The sequence below is a fragment of the Lygodium microphyllum genome, chromosome 2 (genome assembly GCF_053477565.2).
Source record: "Lygodium microphyllum isolate KBCC chromosome 2, Lygodium_microphyllum_v1.1.10, whole genome shotgun sequence".
Classification (NCBI taxonomy): Eukaryota; Viridiplantae; Streptophyta; class Polypodiopsida; order Schizaeales; family Lygodiaceae; genus Lygodium; species Lygodium microphyllum.
In genome coordinates this window covers 12,301,981-12,321,678 of record NC_141136.1, presented here as the reverse complement: position 1 = coordinate 12,321,678, position 19,698 = coordinate 12,301,981, and the positions used below count along the sequence as shown (strand labels likewise).

At 42.1% G+C, this 19,698-nt stretch overlaps 2 protein-coding genes across 5 annotated transcripts; one reads left to right on the top strand and one right to left on the bottom strand.

Annotated features, from left to right (window-relative positions):
- Nucleotides 1–7,387: 7,387 nt before the first annotated feature.
- Nucleotides 7,388–19,479, bottom strand: LOC148039486 (uncharacterized). 4 transcript variants are annotated; one of them, XM_087691114.1, is made up of 9 exons: nt 9,716–11,170; nt 9,427–9,590; nt 8,860–9,047; nt 8,632–8,763; nt 8,354–8,530; nt 8,137–8,265; nt 7,963–8,053; nt 7,788–7,889; nt 7,388–7,698 (listed from the first exon to the last, which is right to left on the bottom strand). In XM_087691114.1, exons 3-9 carry the CDS (start codon nt 8,886–8,888, stop codon nt 7,639–7,641), a joined length of 720 nt encoding a protein of 239 aa, XP_087547240.1. In that variant the 5' UTR covers nt 8,889–9,047; nt 9,427–9,590; nt 9,716–11,170; the 3' UTR covers nt 7,388–7,638. The 4 variants fall into 4 exon arrangements, with proteins under 4 accessions (XP_087547240.1, XP_087547222.1, XP_087547231.1 ...); XM_087691096.1 differs by having other exon boundaries at nt 8,632–9,047; XM_087691105.1 differs by lacking the exons at nt 9,427–9,590; nt 9,716–11,170 and adding an exon at nt 19,422–19,479 and having other exon boundaries at nt 8,632–9,047.
- Nucleotides 16,335–19,142, top strand: LOC148039487 (FAD/NAD(P)-binding oxidoreductase family protein). Its single transcript, XM_087691083.1, has 4 exons — nt 16,335–16,702; nt 17,224–17,525; nt 18,072–18,282; nt 18,592–19,142. The coding sequence occupies exons 1-4, from the start codon at nt 16,403–16,405 to the stop codon at nt 19,102–19,104; spliced, it is 1,326 nt and encodes a 441-aa protein (XP_087547209.1). The 5' UTR covers nt 16,335–16,402; the 3' UTR covers nt 19,105–19,142.
- Nucleotides 19,480–19,698: the final 219 nt, after the last annotated feature.

Genomic DNA, 19,698 nt, shown 5'->3' with positions numbered 1-19,698 from the left:
GGACATGTAACTTTCAAATTTTGGAAGAAACTTGTGGATGTATGCACGAGGCTTGTTGTGCATATAATTATCAACAATGGGTGAAATGGGAAGAGGAAAAACAAAGGATGTGGGATGAGGAGTATATAAAGTTGCAAATGTAGCCCGAGGAGGATGAACTTAGAGAGGAAGCACATGATTTTTCCCAAATTTCAGTACTTCTTATTGAGGTTGAGAGTAACCCTACTACGGATGTTTTTGATCAGCCTACTAAGGTTTTGAGTACTTATGTAGTGGATGCCTATGCTAAAAGTACTAAGGATATGATTGGCCATACAAAGGATACTTGTACAAAGATTAGTGGTGCTTTGAGTTGTCTAACTCATACATATGATGACTATACTAATCCTATTAATGTTTTGTGTAACCATGCAGAAAATATATTGGGAGAATCTAAAGGAAAGGAGGTAAACATTGCATATACTAATTCTATGAGTGCTTCTACAGAAGCCTATGAGGCTCATGCACTCCTAGATGCAAAAAAGTAAAAACTGATTTCAAAGACTATTGATGCCTTGAAGAGCCAGGCCGCAGATGCCTTGGGAGAGCTGAAAGTAGAGGAGACAACCCTTGCATATGCAGATTTTCTTAGTACATATTAAAGAGGCTTATGAAGCTCATGTTTTACTTGATGTAGGGACTTAGAGGGAGATTGGTGACTTGGTGGATGCACATGATTTGCAGGACATTGTTGCAATCTATGAGACCGTTCATGAGTTAGAGGCTATGCAGATAGAGGATACTAGGTATGATGCTCCACAAGTGGAGAATATGTTGGATGATTTTTCTGAAGCCTTGACAAGAAATGTTGAGGTGCTTTAGGATATTGCATGTCTCGATTTTTTAGTGATGGTCAAAGTGTGTTGCATGCGAGTGATGCTTAGATTAAGTTAGATGTGGATCGAAAAGGGCAATGGAAGCAGCTTCTAGAGCGATGGATTCACAAAGAGTTGGGATGTTGCTATATCTTTGTTGATGGTGGGCACATTTCGAGTATGCATGTGGAGGTTCGTGTATGAGAACTACCTATGAGCTTATGATCCTAGAGGGGGTGCTTGGTATGGTATTAGAGTTGTGCGGATGATTGTGATTTTCATCTATGATCTTGGTGGATACTTGCTTCAATGCATGTTTAGCAAAGTACTCATTATTTGGGCATTTGACTTGGGTGGATGCACAAGTAGCACAGACTTTAGTGCATACTCAGCAAAGAGCTCGTTATTTGGATGTTTGACTTGGGTGGATGCACAAGTGGCACATCTGGGGGATGTGCAGGTTCGGAGGGGTGGATATTGGGCAGAATATTGCCCATAATGTGAAACTCCTGAGCATTATGTATTGAGGTAACTTCAAGCTGATGGTGATCATGCAATGATGACCCTAGAGGAGTGGTTCACAATAAAACTTCTAGGTCTATTGAGTAACATCTACCAATAAAACTTTGCATTGGTACGCAATGGGTCATGCAAGAAAAAGGATTATGTGTTTGTTGGACCTTGAAGTCCTGGAAGTGTCAATGGAGAATGTGCACTCTTAAGTGCTTACCGAATTCTTTTGCTCGAAAAGAAGCAGTACATTCAACATGCTTTATGTAAGATTCTTATTATCGTTTGGGTTAGACCAACCAAGAGTGTATGAATGGTTGGTATGGTTATCAACGTAAAAAGAAAAACAAAACAAGAACATGGCAAAAAGCTTTCTAGCTTTAAGCTAGCTTGTGAAGCAACGATTGCATGGTGGAAGAAGAGGGAGAGCTTTTTTGGGATAGAGTAGAAGGAGAGAGTGCATGGATTAATGAGAGGAGCTCTCTTGACTAAAAAAAGTAAACTATGGGGAAAAGAGGACTCTCTCGCTTGCTTGAGCTCTACCACCAATGACAAATAGGGGCTTGATAATTGGAGGAGGGAGCATTATGAGTTGTTGTTGAGGGAGGGAGAGAGGATCGTAGAGTGTCTGATTTCGATCAAAAGGGGGGCTCCTGCTACTACTGACATATCGGGGGGAAGCCTGGCAGACAACCCTCAGCACTATCTCCCACGAGGTCTTTAAGACCCCGGGGAGTTGGGATCAACGGCTGTCGTTGACCCCGAAGAAAGGCACACATCCGAACCGCTACTTTATGCAAAAGTAAACCCAACCACATTTAAAAACTCACCCAATAATCGCAAACCCAACCAACCGGGAAAATGGGAGTTGACGGAGGAACGACGTCTCGAAATTCGAGGTTATTTGCTGCCACATACAAAAGTAAACCCATCCCAGGTTTATAAATGCAACCAGCCGATGAAATTGATTGCATGGGTTGCCAATGTAAGAAGATAATAGATTCTGTGAGGCCCACTATCTCTAATACAAGTTTTTGAATCGTAGAACAAAAGTAAACCTAGCCATTATAGTAAACCCGGTCTTGGAAGTAAACTATCCCGACCTAGAACCGAAAGCCGAAAAGCTCTTGGTATTACCCACAGGAAAATCCTGCATGCAGGGCGCATTCGTGTGATGTTGTGAACGGAGGTTTGAGGCCCATATTGGTACCGCATACAAGCTCACGAGATCATTGGAACAAAGGTTTGAGGTTCATATTGCGATTTCTTGCTCATGGCTTCCACTACAAGGTGCATATCTCTCTCTCTTTCTTCCTCTCATATTTGCATTGGATGCATTATGACATTGGAATGTTGTTTTGATGATATATACGTATGTAGTCAACACACATGGATTATGGAAAGTGACATTGAGATCGATGATCTCGACATCGATGAAGAGACATCAGATGTATCATCAAGTGATGAGGTTGAGATGCTTGATTTCTTAAGTGGAGACAATGATTCGGCACCACAAGAAATCACTATCAATGCACCAAGCCCAGCTACCTATACCTCATCGAAGTACTTCTCTTTCAATAGATAGACTTACAGCTTGATGGTCAGTGATTTGAGTGGGCAGAAGGCCATCACATTGGAGGTGCTCAAGCAACTCCATAGGAGGGAGTTGCTCGACTTGAAGAAGTGGAGAAGAATTAGAGAAGGTCTTTGCATTGGTAGAAATGGCGATGGACACATTACATTGGCCTTGAAATCAGACCCATCATTGCGCATTGCATGTATAGAGGAGTGGGAGAGCATATTCCTTGAAAATCACATAAACAAGGTTACAGGTGCTCACGAGGGTATCAATGTCACAATTGATTCCATCAAATCCACGTGGTGTACGGACTTGAGAAGGCATGGCATTCCTCTTCCATATGTGAGAGATCTCATCGGGTGGGTGTACTTGCAAGGTGTTCACAAGGCCCCATGGTTATAAAGGCCCATTTCTATTTCATGGGAATGTTCTGGAAAGAAGAGCACCCATCTTGGAGCTTACTGTAGATAGATCTCTTGTCGAGCGAAGGCTTCAAGAAATCATGCTTGAACACAAAGTTAGGTTGGGCAAGGTCCGCTCGACCAAAAAGCATGGTTTAGGAAAGACAATAGTGGAATATGCATGTCATCGCAGTGGTAGAGCAACTCGAAAGGGCTCCCAAATCCATAGGTTGCGAACCTTGAAGAAACGTGGTTGCCCTTTCAAGGTGCAGATCGAGTATAAAGACGATCTCCATGATGTCACTATACGGGTCCATGGACCACACGAGGGTCATATACCTGGATCTCGTGCTGACTTGTATCACTTGCCGGTGCATCCATCTGTGATTGATTGCTGCAAGGATGACCTGTTTGACGTGGTTTCATTTGAAAAATGCATCTCCATTGGATCGTGTCATTTATAGGTTCTTCATGATACCAAGGGAGGTGCAGACACTATCATAGCAAATGCGAACTGAAGGTATATTACCTTCTAAGCCATTGCTCTATGATATTAGGTTGCTTTTGAGCGTCAATGTTCTGCGTGTTATCCTGCTGCAGGCAAACTTTCGAAGGATGATTGGACGACAATGTATTTGAAGGCTCTCCGTCTACGAGATCAAAACAAGGTATTTGTCATATTCTCATTAATGTTTATACGCTGCGAAAATTAGTACATCTATTTGATAGTATCATCTACATGGTCTTTTAGGTACTCTATTGCCAACCATATAATCCTCATGCAAAAGAGGACAAGGACAAACAATTCGTATTGATAGTCCAGGATGAATGGATGTTGCAAATGAGTAAGAGGTTCTCAAAGAACAATGCTTGGGCAATTGATAGCACATTCAAGACCAATGTGTTTGGTTTTCCACTTTATGCGGCGGTTTTACCAAACCAACATGGGGTGGGTATCCCTATTTGGTTTATGCTATGCACTAGTGACAATGGGTCAAACCAAGAGATTATGGCTTTGCAACTCACCATAAGACTAGTCCTCTCTAGGATGGGAGATATTTGCCCTGCTGCCCTGGTGATTGATAAGTCCTAGCTAGAGCTGGAGACACTCTCGAAGGTTGTTCTGGAAGACCCTCATTGTTAGACCACTGACTACCTTGGTGGCAACAAACGTCAACATGCATGCCATATTATTCTATGCCGGTTCCACACAAAGAAAGCATGGGTTGAAAATCTCTTGCCACAGGTACACCTTTTCAATATCATTTTACTTTTAAGCATTACCTTTTTGTGAATTCCATGAGCTTGAAAGTGAGTACTTCACATGTTCTTGCATGAATCAAGATCCCCTACAGATGATCGCGATCATGTGTATGCCTCTTTGTCCAATCTTATGCATTGCCCTACAGAGTCGCAGTTTGATGATATGTTTGAGCAATTGCTTCATCATTATTCCGCTCATCCAAATGTGGTCTGATACGTTACCAATGGATGGTGTGGGAAAGATTATATTTGGCGTGCCAAATGGCGCAAGTTTGGTCGCATGTTTCCACATGGCAATGTCGACACAACCAACCTCATTGAGAGACTTTGGCAATATATCAAGTACACTCTACTTGATGCTAGGATCAACAGGTCCATTTTGGATCTGTTGCACGCCCTTGTCGGTGACTCATCATCAGGGTCTAGAATGGGTGGATCGGCTCTGGAGTTTTTCAAGCAAAAGAAAGAGATAGGTAATGTGGTCAATTTCCTTTCTATTTCCACATTTGACCTTTCCTTGAAACACATTGTTATCTTATACATGTTTTTTATGCCAGCTGATTCTGAGCACTTCAAAGTCTATGGGTCAAGCAAGAGTCATACGGCTAGATTGGCAACAGGGGATAAGATTCTTCAGTGGTATGAGCAAGATCCCTCCTCTCTTCAAGTCATTAACGAGGGGACCATGTTGTTTAAAATAGCGAGCACAACCCAACATGCAAAATGGTATCATGTAAGTGTACAATCAAACCACTATGATTGCCCTGATTGGTCAACTGACTGTAAACATCTTCATGGTTTGAGGCTCATCTTGAAGAGCTATTTTCCTCACCTTCATGAGGTTCTCCCCATCATCGATAGTGCGCATGCCTTTGATGACATAAAGGAAAGACTAGGTGGCGATGAAATCCCAGGATTGGAGAGGCCATATTCCGATGGTGGTGTGCAGGAAGGGATCTCGTGTCCTCCATTGTAGACTTTAGAGGGATCCTTCAGAGGATCGAGGATGGGATTCCATCCTACATAGCGGCACAGATGGATGCTTGTATGCGCCAATTGGAAAGTGCTAAAGAGTCTCTTGTTCACATGTTCACTCCACAGGAGATTGACATGCCTAAAAAGGGTGGGATCTATCAGATCCAAGAAAATGTCACACAGACACGCCTAGGGCATGGCAAGGATCATCGTCATCGTCCAAACGAGAGGGGGGAGTCTTCATCACAACCCAAGCGTCCATCTATCACAAGCGTGTTAAGGCGCAAGTATCAATGAGGGAGGGGCCATGTGAGGTTTAGCCCAAAACCTTGCATATATTGTCCTCATTACTGCACCAAAACATTTTTGGTGGACCCTCTGGCAGTGTATTCATGCCATAATTGCCATGCACTGCTCCTTCTGTCCTTGCGGTATGCTCCTCGTCTAGCGGATTCTATCTTGATCGGCAAGGCGGTGCGACTATATGGTGAGTCTTACATTGGCACTTGTCGTATTTTGTATTGCACCTACACCAGTGAGAATGAGAAGCGACAATTTTCTCTCTCATTCCCTGATGGGTCCACGATCACAGAAGTTTTGGCATCTAGGTTCAGAATGTTTGTATTGTACACATGATTGTCCATTTAAGTGAAATCCCATTGGCATCTCATTATTGATTTTGGTGTCTCATTCTTGCATATGTTCTATTCATTGTCCAAACACTAAAGCCTAAACCATTACCATAAACCATATCATAAGATCCTAAAGCATTAACCATGTGCTCGTTGCGCGAGGATGTAACCATGTGCTCGTTGCTTTCATTGCATTCGTTCTATTCATTGACATAATAAACAATGACATAATATACCTTGACACAATAAACTTTGCATTTGTCTCTAACAATGTGTATGCCAAACTTTGCATTCGTCTCTAACAATGTGTTCACACAAACTTTGATGGTAGAAAATTTGCATGTGATTGCATAATGTATGGCAAATGACAACAATTCATCATGGACACATAGATGCATACAAGGAAACTTTACATATGCAAATGCCACTCTTGGTCCTCTTTTTTGGCTAAAAGTATACAACAATATTCACTTCCAAGGGTAGGTCATAATTTCAATATAAGCCTATTACTTAGATAGCTCTAGAGCTTTAAGACTTGTATGTAGTTTTCAAGTTCTCATTTGAGCTAAAAGAGGATTTAGGATTTCTTCTTAATCTTGAGTTTTGGAAGAGTTAAACTTCCACACCTTATTTGTGTCCATGTACCTCTCCTCCTTCTTTCTCATGCAACTCTTCATTAAACCTTGGAAAAGCATCATCTTTCATTTTGCATTTGAGTATTTTGGTTCATAGCTCTTTTTAGTTTACTTTATTTCATGTTTCATGGTTGGAATTAGCTTAAAGATCAAGTGTTTAGCAATGTGTGTTAGCTTATGGGTGTCCCAAAGCTAATGTTGTGCCTCAAAAGAGAGGTAGCTCAACCCCCCTCACTTAGCAATTCTAAATCTATCATCCAATTTTAGCCATGTACATGAAACAAAGAACTATGTTGGTGAGTTGAGTAAGACTATGTCAAACAAAAAGGCATGAACAAGAATGCAGCATAAGATAATGTCTCTTAATATTCAATAAGTGTTGCATGAAAATAAAAGCATGTAGATGGAGGAGAATAGCTCCATGACATTCTAGTCACTCTCTCTCCCTCTCTCCCCCCCTCTCTCACACACACACACACACACACACACACACATAGATATAATAAACCATGACATAATAAACCTTGACACAATAAACCATGACGTAATAAACCCCAAACCATAGCATAAAAGCATTACCTTGACATTAAAAAACTTGACATAAAAGAAACCTTGCATAAGTATCATTACATAAGAGACCATAAGACCTTGACAAGTGAGTACATGTCTACTGCAAACCAAGTACATGACCATAAGTGAGACCATAAGTCCATGACTGCCACAAACCAAGTAAATGTCCATAACCATATAATCCACACAAGATCGCCTCTCCAACACTCCAAGTGCCCACTAGTAAAGGTCCTCCTTCAAAGTTGTAACATATGCGGTATTGAACCATTTTCTTGTTAACTGCAATATGATAAGTTGATTATGGATTGACGTATGCACACTAGACCATTCAAAGTCGCATAGCAAAAGCTATACCAGTATAGGCTTACCCAATTATTGGTTGGTTTCCCAACCACGCCGCCCTCGATGAGTAGTCTTATGTAAGCCATCACGTAGAATTCACAGTCTATTGCATTTGTTTGTTGAGGGGCCTGTGAAAAGAGATTCTAGTCATCTTTATGTGAACAACCCTATGTTACATTTCTAAGTGACAACATTGCACACCTTAATGTGGACGAGCTTCATTTTATCCACGTCCGATAGAAACTTGGCACACGTTGGGTCTGTACAAGGCCTCGATAATGCAAACACAACCCTGAAACACAGACACAAAAGCAATGAACATAATACACATGTGACACAACATATTACATGGATGCATATAGATTGTTAAGATACCTGTGTACATAGGGTAGACATTTCGTGAAATCAGTGCATTCCAATGAGTCAAGGCATAGGATGGCGCCCTGATCACCAGGTAATTTTTCAACCCTTTTTAGCATAGGGTCAAAAAGGCACCAATGTGACCTATACATCAAAGATTGCTATTAAAACTAGTGCATCAAAGGGCTATGATTTGTCATTTCCATTAAGTATGCATGCAGGAACTACAAACCCCACAAGCATTGGAAGAAATATAAATGTGGCCCTCGTGGGATCGCAGCTATCAAAGTAATTTCTCAATGACACACCATCGTCTTGTGGCTCAACTATATTGATGTATGGAAACCACAGACTATCCACGAAACATACATCATGCACGTGCTCTCTTGGAATCACATACTCCATCCAACTATGAATGAAAGCTAAAATTAGTTTAGTAAAATAATAAAACCCCTAGCCCTAATCATCCGGCAACCACCAAGAAAGCTATAACTAGTTTAGTAAACTTACATGGCGAAAAAATTCATAGTACAGGTGGATGCTTCCTCTACGCACCAAAATGCATCCAACAAAGCATGGTCGACATCCACACGGAGTTTTGAACATAGAGCCACGAACTCGGTATGTACGGAACTCTCTAACCTAAAATAATACGAGAAAGCAACCACACACAATGCAACCAAGCACAAGTACAAGAAATACAACACAATGAAAGCATTACAATTAATAAGAACGCACCTTGAGGTGGTACTTTTTTGCCCCCTCATCTTGATAAAAGAGCCATTTTTAAAGATGTCAACTGAACTACATCCAATTGTGAATATGCAACGGGGTGCGTCACTTGGATACTCAAGAGGGGAGGAGATGGTGATTGAGGTGGGTCGAGGTGATAGGAGGAGCGACGTGAAGCACTTACTCCCCTCGCCCTACAATGCCATAACCATAACCATAATCCATAACCATAACCTTGACATAATCCATTACATAATCCATAACCATAACATAATCCATAAGCTGTAATCCATAACATAATCCATAACCCTAAAGCATTAACCTAACATAACCATAACATAAGCCATAATCCATAACATAATCCATAATCCTAAAGCATTAACTTAACATGACATAACATAACCATAACCATAACTATAACCATAACCTAACATAACCATTGCACAACCATGACATAACATAACCATAACCATAACCATAACTATAACCATAACCTAACATAAACATAGCACATCCTAGCATAAGCATAACATAATCCATAACCATAAGCCACAAACTTGCCCATAAACTAACCTAAAAATCCATAACATCGCCAGTGGAGGACCAGTCCGCAACAAGCTATCCATCTCCATCTAAAAGTTTCGCTCCACTGTTTGCAACTCAAGATGGTGGTCTAGGACTTGAGCCTCATCCTCAATATGAGGCACATCCTCAGACTCTCGTGTGCAAGGCCGTTTCTAAGGAAGGCAACTTGTGAGTGAATATACATATATAAAAAACGATAAGCTCAAGGCCAAGGTAAAAAAAAAGCATTCGCATATGACACTATAGAAGGGAAAACAATATTAGGTAAGAGACTTACATGTTTTTCGTAGCCATCCGCTATTCGACTTTGAGTTCTCTACACACGCTCATCTCTTTTGGAATCATATTTTTCCATCTGTCTACTCACAAATGCCTCCACATACTCCTGCCTCTCCATGGTACGCTCAACATCTTCGAGTAAGTCCCATAATGAGCTCGCTCTCACATACTGAGCCTCCTTGTACTTACTCCGGGACAAACTCAACTTTCTTTCAAGGTTAGAGAACCGAGCCTCTGCCTGGCGGTGCCAAGCACCAACAGTATGGCGAGCATGCTGTGTGCCTATGGGACAGCCGGTCTTTCGACATGGAATATCAAAGTGGATACCATGCTCATCCTTCAAATGCTCTATCTTCCTTGCCCGTCTCTTTATGTTGATATGCCTCTTCGGACAAAGAATATCAACACGGCACTGACGGGCAAGAGACCCATCAGGCAGTGTGATCTCCATGTACGATGGGTTTTCCTATGTAAAATGACATTCTATTAAGTATCACATCTTAGGAGTATGCTTACTAACAATATCAAAAGTAGAATAAACACTTACCTAAGTGTAGCTCGGCACATCTATTTTGATGGATGTGCGTCACAAGAACCCCTCTACGAGTACGTTGAGGAGATGATGCAACGTTAAAAAAAAGAAACGGAACTACACAATATGTGAGAAATCAATAATGAATTTCAAGAAAACCCTAAACTAATATTAAATAAGGCATCTTACTCTCGTATTTTTTCGCAAATGGACATCCAACGAAGGATGGCTGCGAGTGCGTGGAGCCATTTGCCGGATGTAAAAGCATGCCTACCTACTCATAACCATAACATAATCCATGTCACAAAACAACAAAAAGTGAGTAGTTTATAACTACTCATAACTAAGTACATGTCAACTAAGTGCAAAGGAAGTGAGTACTCCATGACATAATCTATGACACAGTATCGTCCATAAATACTCATAATCCATAACAAAATCCATGTCACATAATCCATGACAAGTACGTTACAACAAAAAGTGAGTAGTTCATAACTACTCATAACCATGACATAAACCATGTAACATAACAGAATCCATAAAGTAATCCATCATGACAAGTACATGACAACAAGAAATGAGTAATTCATAATGCTTCCCAAATATTATGAGCCCCATCCTAGATTAGCAAAATAATCAACATGCTCTTCAAAAAATGAGTAGCATGGCTTACTTTTGTGGACATGCTCGATGAAAGACCAAAGATTGAATATGTCATGATTCGTGACCAATGGTGGATGCCACATCCAATCTAATGACTAGATGTGTTCTATTTAGTAACAATTAAAAAGTCCATCCATCAAATAATTGATGTATCCTATTCAAAAAATTGGTAGGCCATCAATAGTAGGTCAGATACCTCTAATGTAACAATTCTTCACCAAGCTATCACCTCACTACAACCACTTCCAAGTACTAGTGCCTTGCCTTATTGTTCCTAGTTCGATAATATATATTTTGACATTGTAACATGGTTGTTGGGCTTCTTATATGATTCCAATTAATGAATTTTGAGAAGGATTGAGACTCAACACATTCATACAATTCCCAATACTCGCCAAAATTGACCTATATAGATGATCTATAGGTAGATCTATGCTTTGCACATGTATTAATTGCCATATCCCTAATGGCATGCGGCCATTAAGTAGATTTTGGGGCATGGAAAAAGCTAAAAGTGATGATTGGTGGGCTTGCAACTACATCAAGGATAGTCCCATTAATGTGGATGCAACCAAGATCGAGGTTCTACATTGTAATCATATTTGAAAATGACATTAGGCTCGTGACTACATTAGGGGTAGTTGCATTACTATGATTGTAACCAAGATTGAGGTTTTTCATTATAATCATATTCCAAAATGATAGTGACGTTAGCAACATAGAGACCTAATCAAGAAACCTTGAAAATGCCAAGTGATGGCACTTGGACTATGCTTAGCATGTATGCAATATGGTACTACTAACTCCAAGCATTGGCACTTCCAACATAAGTAACTCTTCCAACATCAATATGTTTGCATCCAAAGAGAGCATTGTTATGATATTATTGTGAAATTATACAAAAGGATTGAAAGATGCAAGGTTTCCCAAATATTGTGAGCCCCAAATGCTAGTCTAATCCATATTCAATCACATTGACACTAGTCTAATCCATTTTATTGATCGAGGCAATCAACCAAGAGCGAGAGACCAAGACAAAATGAGACAAGGTGTGGCAATTTATTAATAGATAAAAAATCATTACTTGGTGACATGAAAAGGTTACAACATTCTAATCCATCGTACTGCCTTGAATCCTTCAAAGGCACCAAGAATACATAATATGGCTTCAACACACACATAATTTAGGATCCTCATCTATTGCGTATTGAGACATAGACAGTGAAGCGTAAGACATCTACAAAGAAGACAACATGATGAGGATCATTACCTTCTGTCTTAGCCCGAACCCAACAAACAGAGGCTCCCCCTTGCCCAACAAAGCGCGCTCGAACAGCGACTAGCCACAAGTCGTAGGCCTCGACACTATCTCCCACGCTGCAGGTAACGGGACGCGGTTGACCACAAATGTGCAGAGAAATGGCCGTTTGAGTGGGTAAGGGTTTTGCAGGTTCAAATCTTTAAACGGGGCAAAAGATGTCGCTTGAGTTTGCGATTTACAAAGACATGTATGGAAACTGCCCGCGACCAGTCCGCAGAGAGGACAAACTTGTCATAACTAACCAATCTGCAGAGAGGGTGTTACCATGCATGCAGGGCCAGCTAGGTAGGCGAAGAAGAACAAGCGCCTCTTGTGTAGGCCTGTGTAGGCGAAGAAGAACGGGTGCCTCCTATTCCACCTGTGTAGGCTTGTGTAGGCAAAGAAGAACGGGCTGTGTGTAGGCGAAGAAGAATGGGGTCCAGTGTAGAACGGCCTATGTAGATGCTGAGGGAAGTCGAGGCGCCTCAGCTAGATTGGCGCCTCCTGCGGTAGAGTGCTGATGGCGCATCCTGCAGCCTCCTATGGTAGAGTACTGATGGCGCCTCCTGCGGTATAGTGCCGATGGAAGTCATAGAGCCTTCTCACGAATGCGCCTTCAATCGGAAATAGAGCTGCGCGAAGCAATGGACGAAGCGCATTCGTGAGAAACAAGGTGCATCTCCAGCTTCGCATGCACACACAAGTGTCGAGGCCACGCAGTTTGTTGGCGGCGCTATATTCTCTGGGCCCCTCCCAATTATAAGGAGTTAAGGCATCTCCAGTTTTGCATGCACACACGCGCCTCGCCAGCACTATCGACGTATACTTTTCTGGCTGGACGGGTTTAAAATTGTGGGTGGGCTCACAAATTTAGGATGGGATTACTTAAATGTGGATAGACGTCCGCGATGTGGTCGTGAGGATGGGGGTCAACAACAGCTGTTGATCCCAACTCCCCGGGGTCTTAAAGACCCCGTGGGAGATAGTGCTGAGGGGAGACGACGGCCTACCCAACTATTTTAAATGCAAGAGCAGCGAACTGAACAGAAGGATAACTACACCAAACTCGGATAATAAGTAGGATTCCTTAGTAACAAATAGACTGAACAACAAGCCCCAGTGTGCCTTCATGGTGATTCTTACCTCACAATTTGCTACAACATTTTGTCAATCTTCATCTATGTGTCATCACAGGTTGGCGGCCATGGCTACCAAACAGCTATGCCAATAACCCAAGGGGAGCATGTGCTGGTTCTGAAAAGGTGTACAAGAAACGAGCTATTATGTTAGTGTGTTGAGCCGGCATGAAGGGGAAGACATCGTTGCTTTTGGTTTTTTTTTTAAAACCCAAGGGAGAAGGATGTACATGAAAGGTTGATGCAACCTTGAGGAAGAGAATCTTGGCTCTCAGCTTGGGACTTTCTAATCAAGAGCTGCAGGGAATGCCATGTATTGCCTCTATCTTCTTTCCATATGCATTACTAGGTTACTCCAGAAAATCAACAACAAGACATACAAGCTACAGGGACAGGATTCGAGGATGTTATGCTTAGGAGTCTTGTTCGTAAACAAATGTATATTACAATAAGGTTTCAGGATGAGTTGACATGATGAAGTCCTGGGGATGGCACGCTGAACATGTGACCTGAGGTATTCTTAGTGCATAAACTCTACTTCAAAGACATGCTTTGAATGAAAGCCACTATTGTCTACCCATTACCTTCTTATGTGAAGGTTAGGCAAATTATTCCCAATTAGATTATGAGAGGGTCAAGATGGCCAAGTTCCCATATGCATCTGAAGTGGACAATTTGATGTATGCCATAACAGTCACTCGACTTGACACCGCATTTGCAGTGGAAGTTGTGGCATGTTATATGGCTATATCTGGTAAGTGACATTGGGACACCATGAAAGGTATCATGAGATACCTTAAAAGCACTGCAAATATATACATTTGCTATGGTAGCCACACTAACTAAGATTATGTAGGCCATATAGATAGTAGGAAGCCTACCTCTGGGTATGTCTTTACCTTTGTTGGAGGTGCTATCTCTTGGATGTCTAAGGTGTAGAAATGCATGGCATTGTCCAATAAAGAAGTTGAGCACATTACAGCCACTAAGGCTTGCAAGGAAACCCTATAGTTAAGTCACTATATTCAAATTCGATGAGTGTTATTCAATTAGCTCATATTCAGGTATTTCATGTGAAAACAAAGCACATTGAGGTGTGCTATCACTTCATCAAAGAGGTGGTAGAGGACAAGTCCATTGAGCTTGTCAAGATCCCCTACGAATACTAATCTTGTAGATTTTCTCACCAAAATTCTCCTAGTAAAACTATATATCTTCCTTACGAAGATGATGGATGTAGAATGAGATGACATATTTCCTCATCTAGTTGTACTTATATATGTGTTGTACTTTTCTTTTATTTTTTTCTTTTTTCTCATTACTCAAGGCACATTTGCCTTTAAGTGGGAGGTTGTAGGCACATGTGCCTAGCTACCCACATTTACTTTGTATATGGTACTCATACACCTATACACCATAGGTGGCGGGTGCCCATCATAGTCACTCTATTCTTTATTCTTTCAGTGGCAATAGAATAAAGAAAGGTACATCATATATTGTGATTGTTGGAGTTCCCACATATAATCTCGTCCTCTCTTGCTTGAACCTCCATAGCTCTTGCTTCTTTCTTGCTTTCATTTGTGCTTCCACTCTTGCTCCACCTTTTACCCTTTGCTCATAAAAGTGCAAAGCGAACGAGGCGAAGCCTTGTGAGCTTTGTAAGTTCACAAACCATGCAACGCTTTGTTAATGAGTCTGAATGGTAGCTAGTTATTACGTATGGTGCTTGTTCATAGGAGCATTGAGTGGAGTACATTTGCTTGAGAATCCATGGTGCATCCTTGGTGCCACTTTGAACTTGGTCCTCTAGCATGTGATTGCATACAATTATGTAAGGGAGGGTGTAAATAGTTAGGGGTTTTTCTAATGGTAAAAGTGCATATATGTAAGATATTTAGATGACCACATAAATCTTGCATATACATGTACTTTGAAGTGTAACATGTTGATAGTTTTAAGGAATAATTAGGTGTCCATTGGTGCCCAATGGTCCATGACTCTCAAAAGGCACTAAATGTGCTAAACCATAAGGGCTAGGTCATGCTAACATTTGCAGCCTTATGTGGAGTTTTCAGTATCCATGCTAGCCTGGTGGTTGCACCACAAAGAGAGGGTGAAGTTATGACTCAATCTACCACATGATGCTCATTATTGACGAAAAGCAAATGAAAGCCATTGGCTCTCTCACGAATGACAGGATCATCCCCACCAATGAGATGCCTTAACCTTATAGCCCATGGTAACCCACCTTTTAAACTACACTTTTTGACGTTCTTAGCAAGGCTAGTAGTGGGTTTACAAAACCCCATCGCCCCCACATCCTCATGGTGCGATAGAGGGTGCCACTCCCACCACTAGCCCTCGGTGCGACCCAATCTAACAATGATCTATGCATGAGCATAACAACAACAAAAGCCCTAGCTTTTTGTAACTCCAAGGGTGGATTCAGACCCGACAGACAAATAGGCATCCCAAATACAAATGGCCAATCAAATTTCAACATGGAAAACTGTATGTTCACACACATGGTGGAAGGCCAAAAAATTTAGGGGCCTTTTTCGACACGTCATGGCCAAGTTTTTGCTCCTCTCTTTCGGCCTGCCCAGCACGGATACTTCTCCTTCATGCCATGTCTTCTCTTTGGCTCCTTTCCTTGTCCACCACTAATGTAATGAGATGGCGGACAACTCTTGGGAAATCCTTGTAGATGGGTGGAAAATTGGATTTTTCACCCTTTTGTCCACCGGGCAAGTGTGAACCCACCCCAAGTATTTCCTATTAACACACATGAAAAGCTCGAAGAATCTTGAGGTGGGCATTTGAAAAGAAAGAGGTGGTTAACTTCATGTTTATTTTAGAAGGCCAAAAAAGAAAAAGAAAAAGACAAAAGGTCTCCCTAGATGTGAACGAAAGTTTCAGCCATGCTTACAACAAAGTGCGTGGTCTGAGAGCATCTTCTTCTCTCTCTCTCTCTCTCTTTTTTTTTCGTAAATCTCTCTCTCTCTCTCTCTGTGTCTGTGTCTCATGTATCGGCGATCGTAAAGCACGTGCAGGATGAGAGGGAGGAGAACGACGATGCTGAGAGTGGTGGTGGTGGGGGGCAGCGTGGGAGGGCTGAGCTGCGCGCACGCCCTGCTGAGGGCGGGGGGCTCCTCATCCTCGTCAGGCGTCACGTCGAAGGACGAGGCACAGACAGAGGCGGAGGTGGAGGTGGTGGTGCTGGAGAAGGCCCGGAGCATCTCGCCACAGGGCGCCGGCCTCGCCCTCGACGAAGTCGAGTGCTGCCCTGCCCTTCGCCACTGGGGCTTCGCGGACTCCCTTGCTCACCACACCATAGCTCTGGCCGTGGAAGAGGTTCTCTCTCTCTCTCTCTCTCTCTCACACACACACACACACACACACACAATGCATTCTACAACTTATCTTCTGTCTTGTGCATCAAAACATACAGCAATTGATCATGAGAGTGGAGAATGCTCTCCATAGCCACCAAATTCAATTCAATGCCCCCGCGAGTCTCATCTAGGAGCATGCCTGTGGACGAGAGTGCATAAGAACACGACCATAGATCACAGTGGTAGGATCAATAAAGATGGATATGGATGGTGATTTGGGAAATGTTGTGCATTAACCTGTTCATGTTTCCTTTGCTTCTTTGCATCACTTGTCTTGAGCTACTGTAGCATAAATACACACTGTCATTATGGACCTTACACGTAGTTGCAACAGTTTAGAAGTATGCCTACATCGATGATGAAATTATTAGAGGGTCCTACAACAATTAGTCAGGGTAAAACATACCATGCAAACACTTATATAATTGTTATGCACAGACATTCTCTTCCTTAATATGATGGTGCATAACTAACTTACAGAATCGTGTCATCGAGCCCTACACCAAATCCCCCCTTCTCTTGGTTCGCAATCCTTCTCACAATTGCAAAGCAATGCACTGGAGCGACCTCCACAAGCTCCTCTATGATGGCCTGCCTGACCCGAGCATAGTCCGCTTTGGCCATGAGGTCATCGGCTTCGAAGAGATCGAAGGTGGAACTCAAATCAAAGCCCTTGTTAAGACCGACAACGGCCAAGTAGACTTCATAGGGGATCTGCTTGTTGCTGCAGATGGGTGCAATTCGCGAATCCGCACCCACTTTCTACCTGATGAAAAGAGAAGGTTTGGCTCATACAAACTTCCATCACAAATACCCAAGACTATATTATGATTTTCCTATTCCAAGTCCATCATGTAGAGACTACATGATTTTCCTATTCCAAGTACATCATGTAACAGGAACATCAGCATTAGTTCTCAAAAGCTAACTAGGTTAATGGATGCATTGCTCAAATGTTGCCTAAACATCAAAGTCTTACCTGTTTAAGTTGCCCAAAGGTGATTGACATAAAACAGTTAAGCGTGCCCTTGGTATTTTTTTTGTTAATAATGTTGCTCAGAGGAGCACCCCATTGAGAAGCTAAATCCCACACTAATAAACTGTTACATAAGTCTAAATCAACTCACAACTACTTACCTTTCTAGGTGACAAACCAACTTATCAGGTATGGACTACTCAACATTTAAGTATGTATTTAGGTATATCTTCCTATACTGTATGCTCTCTCTCTCTCTCTCTCTCTCTCTCAACATGTGTTTTGTGTGTGCCCCTCTAGGGGGAGAGAGAGAATTAATCAATCAATAAAGAGAGGCATGTCTATATGGCAGGTATTCAGGATATAGTGCTTGGCGAGGAGTAGTCGACAAATCAGCAAGTTTAGCCAAGGAAGTGATGGACAGCATGCACGATCAGTATCCTGACCTTGGTAAAACAGTTTACGTTGAAATGGCCGGAGACTCCCATTCTGCTGTGTTTGAAATTCCCGGAGGAAGAATAAATTGGCTGTGGTATGTCAACCAAGAAGAGCCAAGATTCAAGGTACTTTTCACTGGCAATGACTGTTTGCTTGAAAGCACAACTTTGTTCAGTATTCATGCTGCCGTTGGATCCATTTATCTCAGGCTAGTCTTGGTTAGTGAGAAGACGTAAAAGAAATTTCTAGTACTGATAAGGGCATGATTCCACTTGTATAAGTACATTCCTTGTTTTGCAACAGTTAGTTCCCCATATCTAAGCAATAGGTGATTATGTTGGTATTTTGGATGAATGCAGATTCCATAATACTTGTCCAAATCTAGAATTAATCTTGAGCTATTGTTGTGTGGTATATGCGGTGCGTGGATGCAGGGCACATCCTTAACACGAAGGGCACGAGATGAAGACATAGCAAAGATGATAAGAGATGCAGAAGGTCTGTTGACCCCCGAGATGGTGGGCTTGATAAAGGCAACAGAAGCGCCATTTTTGCAGGCAATATGTGACAGGGATCCGATCAAGAGGATGGTATGGGGCAGGGTTGTTCTGCTAGGAGAGGCTGCACACCCCACCACTCCTCATGCTGCACGCAGCACCAACATGTCCATCATGGATGCGGTCACTCTGGGAAACTGCCTCTCCTCTCTTCTCTCCTCCTCTGAATGTGTAGATACTACAAGTTCCTTATCTGCTGCCCTTTCTCAGTATGAGGCGATACGATTGCCTCAGACCAACCATCAGCTTCTCTTCTCTCGCTACCTTGGCCAACTGAAGCAAGGCCATCTGCATCCCAAAAACTTCTCTTGGCTGGAGGCATCTCCCATGGAGTGTCAAAAGCTTATACAAGCACATTGGCATATGCAAAAGGGTGGCATGATGTATTGAAAAACCTTGTGACCTCATTTCATTATCACTTGCCTTGACGTGTAGCCTTAACGTAATGATTAATTCCCAATGTGGGTACCCTATTCCTCTATTAAAGAACACAGAGCAAGAGGCCCTTGCTATTCAGGAGATCTAGCGTCTATTGGTATACCTAAGCTACAAATGATGTGTTTGCTTCAGACAAAAGCAATCACGACGGATGCAAAATCAATCAATGCGGTAGCATATCCACATATCTGTAAGCTTCTCTGTTTAACTCCAACAACAGCAGCAAAAGAAATCGGTTCTTCTGTAGTGAGTGATGAAAGAGCGCTCACGCGAGACGAGTAGATTGTGTTAGTGCTAGAGAAGCCATCCTCTCTCGAAGTGAACCAAATGTAGGTATGCTTCTCTCTTCACCAATCTTGACAGCAAGGCCTTGTAGAGCCAAGAAACCTATTCATGAACCAACATATGTTGTATTCGTATTTGTGTGCCCCCTCCTCCCTTTCCTACTCGTCCCCTGCACATGTCACATTCCATATTCTTGTCTCATAACCTTGTCTTTCTTGCAGGCCCATTGCTCAAAATATAAAATCTCTAAGAAAGCTCCTC